We start from the raw sequence: 10,112 nt of genomic DNA, 5'->3' as shown, positions 1-10,112 counted from the left end.
ATGGGCAACGAGTGCTTCTTGTCCTTCATCACGACACACTTGTCCGAGGCCGAGCAGAAACGTGAGTGGGAGTAGTGGGGGGAGGAGCGCGTGGGTGGCTGCGGCATCGAGTGGGCGGACTGCCTCCGCCTTCCCAGGGTCGCCAACCTCCCTGGGATCAGGGTCTCGAACCCCACTCAGGAGTGGGTGTGGCCCTTACCGCCACTGAGTCCCCAGAGCCCGCATATTGTGGGCTATCACCTTTTATCCTGTCATCCCCCCGGGCTCCCAGAACATTGCTAGACCTCTTCTGAGTTTTGGCACTTGGGCATGGGAACTTGGCATGCGATAGGCTTTATTTTTCGGTGTAAAAAAAAAAAAATTGTTCTCTTTGGGGAGGTATCCTTGCCTCTTAGGTCGTTGCTGGTTATGATTTTGTTTTGAACCCCAGGCTTGCCTCGAGTCTTAACAGTTACCTACTGGTGCTCCAGGCATGGCCACCATCCCTGGCTGCTAGTCTACCTCTCCTTATTTTATCTGTAGTACAAGATGGGAGTTAATATTGTCAAAGGGGTGGTGGACCTGTTCTTTTTAAGTTTTTCCTCTTCCTTGGACGGAAAGTTCAGTAGTTTTAGGTGATCACCCTTGCCTTTCAAGTGCTTTTCTTAATCCAGTGCAAAGTCGTTGGGTTAACACTACTTTCCTCCCATTGATATAGTCAGAGCCACCATTTCCACGTCCACATATGGTGTAAGTCTTACTCTCCAGAAGCTGAGACCAGAGTGACTGAGCCCAGGAGTTCTAGGCCAGCCTAAAGGTGGCTTGTGCAAGGCCCTAGTCTTTGTTTCCGGACAGGTTTTGTGTTTTGTTTGGTTTGGTTTTGAGACAGGCTCCCACACTTGTAGCATTGGGCTGGGTCCAGAACTCTGGATCAGGCTTGGAGTCCCTGGCTTGGGGCTATTTATGCAAGTAGGAACGGTAAAGTAGGCCCATAGAAGTCGGGGCATGGGATTCTGGGCGAAAGTGTGACTGGCAACGCATGTTGAGTGGCTTTGGTCTAAGGTTAGAATTTCAGCAGTGAGAACACTTGGACCAAGGCTGAACCCTGAAGCATTCCAGTGTAGAGACTGAGGAAACAGAACCATCCCTAAGAAGACAGCCAAGAATAAAAAAGTGGTCCAGCCTACGGGAACCCTGCTGATAAGATGTTTCAAGGCCTGAGATTGGGAGATAGGCAGGAGGGTCTGAAGCTCAAGGTTAGCCTTCGCTTCAGTAGGACTCAAGGGCTGCTTGGGCTAGAGACTATGCCCTTCCCCTTCCCCCAAATGGAGGAATAAAGGGGTCAACAAAGGGAAATGGGGTGAATCTGATCAAAGACATCATTAGGTATGTGTGTGAAAGTGCTGTAACATTTTCATTTGTTGGTTGTGAGACGGGCTCACTGTCTGGCTGAGGTCTTGCCGTATGACATGCATGGAAGTCAGTACCTCCTATAGGAGTTGGCTCATTCTGTTAGGAGGCTGAACTCAGATCGGCAGGCCAGGCAGCAAACTGACTCGCCCAACCATCTCATAGGCTCTGATAGGCCTTTATGTCTTCTAAAGGTGCTGTGTAATTTTGCATTCCAAACGTAATCTTTCTACCTCAGACCCCCAAATGCTGGGATTCTATTACCCCGTACAACCCCCCTTGGTTTTACAATGTTTTTATATCGGTCAAAGTTGTCATGCAGTTTTTGTGCCCCAAATTCACAATCTTCCAATTTAGACTACGGGGATTACAGGTGTATACCCTTACGGGTATGTTTATCAATCAAAGTTGTTGTGCCTTTTTTTGTATTTTTTGTTTGCTTGTTTGTTATTCAAGACAGGGCTTCTCAATGCATCCCTGGCACGGCCTTGAACTCAGAGACCCACCTGCCTCTGCCTCCCAAGTGCTAGGATTAAAGCCCTGCACCACTCACTACTGGATAAAGCAAATATTTTAACACAGACAATCCAAATAAACATCAATTGGATACTTACATACCATGGAATATGGCAGTAAAGCCACAAGACTTTAAAGCTGGTCGTGGTATTACACTAGGAGTCATAGGCAGACCAGTCTTAGAGTTCAATGCCCGCCTGGTCTATATAGCAAGTTATAGGCCAGCCAGGATTACATAGTGAGACCCACCCCCCATCTCAACACAGTCTTAAACAATAGTTTGTCTTGTTTTGTGGTTGAAGATTGAACCCAGACTTGTGCCTCTCAGAAAAGGGTTCTACTGATGGACTGTAACCTTAGCCCTAAGGTCTTTTGGTTTTCATAATAAAAACATGGGGGACCAGGGAGGTGGTTCAGTGGTTAAGAGCACTTAACTCTGCAAGTATGTGAGGTTCTGATTTCAAATCCCCAGCACCTGCCTCAAATCTAGGCATGACTGTCTGTGCCTGTACATTTAGGAATGGAGGGGTGCTTCTGGTTCAGTGAGAGACCTTCCTAAAAAGAAACTAGGGGCAACTAGATGCTTAGCAGGTAAAGGTTCATGCCACCTGAGTCTCATAGTGTGCAGAGAGAACCAGCTCCTTCAAATTATCTTATGACCTATACACACCATGACACATGTGCTCCCACACACCAATTAACTGTAATTTAAGACAGACAGACAGACAGACAGACAGACAGACAGACAGACAGACAGATAGATAGATACGAAGGAAGATGACTGAGGAAGACATTGGAAGTCCTGACCTTCACATGTATACAGGTGTCTGCATACACAACCCATACATATTCATGTTCTGCCACTCACATAGATGCTCCACAGCAAATATACATCCTCCACATCAACCACGTACACATATACAGGTGCCCAAACACATACATGCTCTACACCACACATGAATGCCACACACAGAATCTCACAATAAAGGCAGACAAGATGGCTTAGCAGGTAAAAGGGTCTGCTGTCAAACCAGATGACCTGAGCATGGTCGCCAGAGCTCACAGGCTGGAGAGAACTTGCTGGGTGTATGGGTGCATGCCTTTAAGACCTCCCTCCCCACCCCCACCCCCACCCCCATTAAAAGAGAGAACAAAAAATTTTGTGCAATGAAGACACTGCAGTTTAAGCCTGGCAATGGGGACATGCACCTTTAATCCTAGCACTCGGGAGGCAGAGGCAGGTCTACAGAGGGAGTACCAGGACAGCCACAGCTACACAGAGAGAAGCAGTCTTGAGAAATAAACAAAATCCTCAAACACCGCAGTTTGTAACAGAAAATTCTCAAATCCGAGCTGATGCTTATGGGGTTCCTTTGTAGTCTGATGGTGCGCACCTGTGTTTGTTTTACCTTTGTTTTGGTTAATTGGTTTTTTTGTTTGTTTGGTTTGGTTTTCCTTCCTTCCTTTCTTTCTTTGGGGCGGGGGTTGGGTTTTCAGGACGGGATTTCTTTCTAACTCTGGCTGTCCTGGAACTGGCTCTGTCCACCAGGCTGACCCAGAACTCAGAGATCGGCCTGCCTCTGCCTCCCGAGTGCTAGGAATAAAGGTGTGAGCTACCACTGCCTGGCTGGTTTTAGTTTTTATCATTTATTTATTTATGTATTTATTTATTAATACAGGGTCTCTGCGTAGCTCTAGCTGTCCTGGAACTCACAATAGAGAGCCTTCTGCCTCTACCTCCTAAATGCTGAGGTTAAAGGCTTGTACCACCATGCCTGACTGTTGTCCTTGCTTTAATTGTGGTTCTGTAGATTGAAGTCATGTTGAAGTCATATCCAAGTGCTCGGAGCTATCTTCTCAACCGAGGAATTTATTTTTTGGTATTGTTTGCATATGAAGAGACCTTTAAGTCTCTGCATAGGCCATAAGTCACCATCTATAGATTCAAGGCTCTCAGATCTTCCTACAGACAGGAACTCCACCATCTGTGACCTCCACTTTCAGTCCTACAGACCGTATAAGGGAGTAATTCACAATTTACTAAGGTCAGGCTATATAATGAATGACACTTATGAGCAGGGGCTGAGAGATAGGGCTGAACGTTGCCTGATGTGCCACCATCTTGCCGGCCCAAGAAAATGTAATTTAATTAAAATATGATAATCATGAAGTTAGCCTCCTGGGAGGCTGAGGCAGGGGTATAGCAAATTTGAGGCCAGCCTGGGATTTATAACAGGGACTCATTGTCAGGAGGAGAAGGAGCAGAGGGGAGAGAGAGGAGGAAGGGCGGAGGGAGGGAGAGGACCAGGAGAGAGAGGAGATACTGAGTTTGCAGTACTTGTCAATAACCCAAGCAACAGCATCCAGTCCACAGCTCTGCCATACAGACTAGAAGAGAAGTCTGATGTGCAGCCAGATTTGGGAGCCTTGGATTTATGGATGGTAACTGACAGCCATGGGCATGAGAGTATTCAAGGATAGTATGTGTGGAGTAAGAAGAGAATGCAGAGGTCAGGGGTGAAGGGAACACCAGTCTCTGTAGCCTCATACTACCTGGGCTTGGCCCACACTTGCCTCAAGAGATCTCTAAAGACCCCAGATCATGGGGTAACAGTGGAAATTCTACAATGTCTTGACCATCTTTTTGCCAGTTGCCAAATGCAGACTCCCAAGACATGGAGCCACCAAACCTGCCTTCTCTTGACTCTTCTCTCTCTCTTTTGGCCAGTTGCCCTGTACAGACTCCAAATTGTTGAACCACCAAAACTGCCTTTGGAAAAAATACCCAACCCTGATAAAGATGGTAAGTAGTGAGTTCTGTGGACCAGAATCCCTCTCCTTGCTCCCCACAGCGACTGAACTGTGAGAGATCTCCTATGCCTCTGCCCAGGTCCAGACATTAAGCCCAATCTGTGGATGTGGGTGGACCCGAACATCGTGTATCCACCCGGCAAGCTGGAGGTCGCAGTGAAAAACGAAGACCAGAGTGCGCCGCCTGCCTGCCAGCCAGCCCTGAAAGAGGAAGAAGAAGTCAGCTGTTCAGAAGCTTCGGGCGTGCAGCAGCCATTGCCTCCTCGCAGGCAGAAGAGGAAGAAGAAGGAGAAGCACATGGCCTCTTCCCCTAGCACCTGGGAGGAGGTATGGATGGGTGGGCACAGGGGTGAGGCAGCAGCAACTGGGTGTCTGAGGGCCAATAAAAGATGAACACGTCTAGACCTGACCTGGACCCTGGGGCTGGGGAGAAGGTTGGATAGTGGATTCTAGACGGCTCCCCTTTCTGCCGCTGCACACTGGAGCCAAGGCTGAGGAGTCAGGACCAGATCCTACTCTGTGCCCCTCTAGCCTACAGAAGAGGAGGAGGCCAAGGACCATGACGACAGCTCCTCTGTGGCTCTCCCATCCCTTCCCACAAGGGCCCCACTCGAGAGTCCGTGGAGGCTTCCGCAAGCCATCAGCCCAGAGGGGAGGCTCTGGTCCCGACCCCCTCTCCATTACTTCCATCTGATTGCCTTGGCCCTCAAAAACAGTCCCCCCTGTGGCCTCAATGTACAGCAGATCTACAGCTTCACTCGGTATGTGCCCAGGGGGCCCTGTGAGGAGGGCGAGGGGAGGGTCAGGGTTTAATAACTTCCAACCTGGCCTTGAACTGCTGGCGCAGTTCCCCCTTCTGGTTTTATTTCCCCAGGCAATTGTATGCCTACTAGGGCTCAAGAACATAACCACTCCCACCCTTTCCACCACTTACAGTCCAGTCGTCCCTCAAATACCAATTCTCCTGGGTCAAGTTACAGTTTCTCCCACCCTGTCCCCAAAGATTAGCCAGAATAGAATCCAGCATCCCCAGTAACATCTCCCACTTTCTGCCCCTTAGACTGTCCTGCCTGGCACAGAACCCTTCAAGGGCTAAGGAAGCCTCACTGAGAATTTGTATTGTATGTGTCTGCATGTGTGATCATTGAAATTAGGGCCTCTTTTTTGAGACAAGGACTCACTTTGTAGCTCAGGCTGACCTGAATATCACTGTATATAGACTGGGCTAGCCTTGAATTCAGAGACCTTCTTTGCCACTGCCTCCTGAGTGACAGGGTTTCTGTGGGTGTAGCACTGGCTGTCCTAGAAATCACTATGTAAACCAGGCTGTCTTCAAAATCAGAGATCTACCTGCCTCTGCCTCTTGGGTGGTGGAATTAAGGATGTGCTACCATGACCAGCTAACCTTTCGCTTTGATAGTCATACATACGTGTGAGGGAGGTCTTCAGAGCCTCAGAGTGTTTATCTTGGGTGGTTTAATCCTGTTCTTGGTTCTGCTTTGTTCCCACTGTCAAAATCCCCAGCCCTTGAGCGAGGGGCGAAAATGAGCCGGAGACTGGGGACATAAACTGGGCTTAGAAAAAGACATTTCTCAGCTCTAGCATGGTGGCACAGGCCTGTGATCCCAGCACTCAGGATTCAGAGGTAGGAGGAGGGCCAGGGGTTTAAGGTCATCCTCAGAGCTACCCAGTGAGTTCAAGGTCAGTCTGGACTACATTAGACTGTCTCAAAGACAGAAAGGAAAAAGAAAAAAAAAGATGGTTCATAGGCTGAGTTGTGGTTCTGCCAGCAAAGAGCAATTCCAGACCAGCCTGTCCTGCTTCCCCGAGAGGAAGCTGAGGCTCCTGGCCCTGGGGAAGAACAAGGACCACAGTGTGTCCTTTTCAGGGGCGCCATGCCTGTCTTCACTCTTCCTCCCTGTCCACAGAGAGCACTTTCCTTTTTTCCGGACAGCTCCGGAGGCCTGGAAGAACACAGTCCGTCACAATCTCTGTTTCCGAGACAGCTTTGAGAAAGTGCCCGCCAGTCAGCAGGGCGACGAGGCCAGCACTCGGCCTCGATCCTGCCTCTGGAAGTTGACTGAGGAGGGACACCGCCGCTTTTCTGAGGAGGCCCGCACCTTGGCTTCCACTCAGCTGCAAAGTATCCAACAGTGCATGAGCCAGCCAGGTGTGAAGCCTCGTCATGCATGAGCACAAGGGTGGGGGACCTGAGGCCCAGACGCTAGGCTAGATGCCTTCTTGGATCATACTCTCAAGGCATCTGCAGGAAGCGGGACAGGTGTGATTGAGACCTCCCGTGAGAGTGGGAGTTTGTGTACAAGGACTAGGGAAACTGAGGTTGCTCCTGGCTCTGCTCATAGCCCAGAATCCTGGCTCCAATGGCCTTTGAGCTGGGTAAAAAGTAGGAGGGCTTATCTATTAGGAAGATTCTGCCGTCGCAAGCAGAAAGGCTTCAAAAGTGGTAGCCATGGAGCCTTAAGCTCTGTGAGATAGCATACCAGACCAGAGACAGAGCAGGTCAAGATTGCAAGCTCCTCTGAACTCTCTTACAGATGTGATGCCCTTCCTCTTTGACCTTCAGGATGAATCAGCCATGCCCTATTAAAGTCTCCTTCAGCAACACCTGTGTGTGTGTGTGAGATCTCTAAGGATGGGGCTAATCGGGACTGGGATTCAGCTCCAAGAATAAGAATGAAAGTAGGGGTTCTGGAAGCTGGCGGATGATAGATAGATAGATAGATAGATAGATAGATAGATAGATAGATAGATAGATGACAGACTTGTTTCTCTGGAAGCTGGCAGATTATAGATAGACAGACAGACAGACAGACAGACAGACTTGTTTCTCCATGGATGAAACGAAACAATTGTAGCTGTATCTGAAGTATAAAGAGGGCTGGAGAGATGGCTCAGCAGTTAAGAGCATTGACTCCCAGAGGTCATGAATTCAATTCCCAGCAACCACATGATAGCTCACAACCATGTGTAATGGGACCTGATGCCCTCTTCTGGTGTGTCTGAAGACAGCGACAGTGTAAGGTTTATTGAAAGGCAACTTTCGAGTGAGTGGTGGAGGTCAGAGAAGTTATGAAGCAAAGGGGTTTTATGGGCTAGGGCTGGAATTATGCCCGTATAAGGTAAAGTGGGTAGCTTGGAGTTCAGAGAAAGGGAGATGAGGCCACGTTAGCCCAGCGTTTTCATACAGTGGAGTTGGGGAAGGAGCAGTTGGTCTTTCTTACTTAGCTTGTGCAGGGGATGAGCAGGGGTTCCAGCCAAACATCCCAACCTCTGGGTATAAGGACACAGATTCAGATCTGGCTGGTTCCCGCTGACGAGGGACAAGGAGGGTGGGAGAGATGGGAGTTGGTGGGGTCCACGCTTAGAGGGAGGTATGAGTGCAGAATCACACACACACTTTAATAGCCAGGTCATCCGTGCCTGTGATCCTAGCATTTAGGAGGAACAGGCTGGAGGGTCAGCAATTCAAGGCCGTTCTTCACTCCATAATTTGAAGCTAGCCTGGTCTTTTATTTCAGATTAGTTAGGAAAGGTAATTTAACAGGACCCTGATTTTTTTTTTAATTTCTTTAGCTTTAGCTGAAGACTTCTGTGTGAACCCCTGTTCTCAGGTCAGTTTTCCTGAGGTTTACCTGGTAAAAAAGGCAGAAGTGTTCTTTCATTTTTCAATGATTTATTTAGTTCTACTTATTTCTGTGTGAAGGTGTCAGATGTCCTGAGTCTGACATATGAACTGCCATGTGGGTACTGGGAATTAAACCCAGGTCCTTGGGAAGTGCTCTTGACCATTGAGCCATTTCACTTGACATATGTGCACATACACACACCCTTTTCAGACAGCCTTACCATGTGTCCCTTGTTAGCTTAGAACTTGGTCTATAGACCAGGCTGAGTGTTAGGATTAAAGGCATGTGCCACCATGCCCAGTCTTCTCTATGTTTGTTTTAAGGCTCATTAGCCAGGAATAACTTTAAATTGACTGTGTTGCCAAGGATAGTCTTGAACTCTTGGCCATCTTGCCTCTGCACTCCTGGCCAGGAGGTAGTATTTGAATGGAAGATGATTGGATAGGTAGGAAGTAGGTGGTGTCCAGAGTGGAGGAGATGGTCACAGCCATAAAGGTGGGGCATTGAGAGCTGGACAAGGAAGCTCCTGGTGCTCACCTCTAAGGTTCAAGGTCAACCAGCAATTCCTTGAATGATGAGCAAGAGAAGGGGAAGCTGGAGACTACGCCTCAGAGCTGATGAGGCATCAAGATAAGAGCTGTTTTCAGTTAAAAGTAATAAAGTTGGCTATGTAGCAAGTTCCAGACCAACCTGACGTACACAGTAAGACCCAATTAAAGGCAACACTCAGGAGGTGGAAGCAGAGCCAAGTGGACAATAAATTCCAGATCTGTCGGGGCTCCATAGACCCTGTCAAAAAACAAGGAGCCATGCATGTTGGCACATGATTATGAAGGGAATTTATTAGAGTGGCTTACAGGCTGGGGTCCTGCTAGTCCAACAATGGCTGTACGAACAGAGAGTCCAAGAATCCAATAGTTGTTCAGTGCCTGGACGTCTCCAGTGGTCCTCAGTATGTGCTGGAATCCTGAAGTGGTCTCTAATGCTAATGAAAAAATGAACCTATCAATGAGAGTTCAGGCAAGCAGGCAAAGAGCAAGCTTCCTTCTTCCATGCTCATAATAAGCTGCTCACAGAAGGTACGGCTCATAGTAAAGGTGGCTCTTCCCTGAGGGTCAAGATTAACCAGCAATTCCGTGAATGATGAGGGAGAGAAGGCGGAGGCAGTGGTGTAGAAGGCCTTTAATTCCAGCATGTTGGAAACAGGCAAGTGGGTCTCTGAGTTCTAGGTCATCCAGAACTACACAGAGAAACCTGCCTTGAACCCACTTCAAATTAAGAATAAAATCCCTCACAGGTGAACTCAGCCACTTGGGGTTTAGTTAATTCCAGACATAGTCAAGTTGATAACCAAAAAAGCCACCACGGCTCTGCCCCCTCACCAAGTTGACACAATCATATCACCTTATGCTTTGTTTAATTTCCAAATGAAAACAATAACCAGGTCATAATTATGCCAAACATGATGTAACTATCTCATACAATCACCAATGCATTATATATTTAACCAAGTCATAATTCCGGTTAATATGATGGATAGACCTACCCTTCATACCACCGCAAATGCATGATAAATTTAAGAATAGGGGAGGGGGTGCTGGAGAGATGGCTCAGCAGTTAGGAGCACTGACTCCTCAAGGTCCTGAGTTCAAATCCCACAAACCACATGGTGGCTCACAACCATCTGAAAGGAGATCGGACGCCCTCTTCTGGTGTGTGTGAAGACAGCTACAGTGTACTTACATATAA

At 48.1% G+C, this 10,112-nt stretch overlaps 1 protein-coding gene across 1 annotated transcript; it reads left to right on the top strand.

The window, feature by feature from the left end:
- On the top strand, positions 1-7,324 carry Foxr1 (forkhead box R1). The gene is made up of 6 exons (XM_021207782.1): positions 1-61; positions 4,634-4,708; positions 4,796-5,043; positions 5,248-5,477; positions 6,645-6,886; positions 7,272-7,324. Exons 1-6 carry the CDS (start codon positions 1-3, stop codon positions 7,322-7,324), a joined length of 909 nt encoding a protein of 302 aa, XP_021063441.1.
- Positions 7,325-10,112: the final 2,788 nt, after the last annotated feature.

Source organism: Mus pahari, chromosome 10 (assembly GCF_900095145.1).
Source record: "Mus pahari chromosome 10, PAHARI_EIJ_v1.1, whole genome shotgun sequence".
NCBI lineage: Eukaryota > Metazoa > Chordata > Mammalia > Rodentia > Muridae > Mus > Mus pahari.
Note: the sequence above shows the minus strand (reverse complement) of the source record. Positions and strands in the feature narration are given on the sequence as shown.

What these genes read in the sequence shown, in the direction of transcription:
- Foxr1 (XM_021207782.1), top strand. Translation starts at nt 1, where the DNA reads ATGGGCAACGAGTGCTTCTTGTCCTTCATCACGACACACTTGTCCGAG. An exon ending in CCCCTAGCACCTGGGAGGAG is followed by an intron (nt 5,044 to 5,247) that starts GTATGGATGGGT and finishes GTGCCCCTCTAG; the next exon opens with CCTACAGAAGAGGAGGAGGC. An exon ending in CAGATCTACAGCTTCACTCG is followed by an intron (nt 5,478 to 6,644) that starts GTATGTGCCCAG and finishes CCCTGTCCACAG; the next exon opens with AGAGCACTTTCCTTTTTTCC.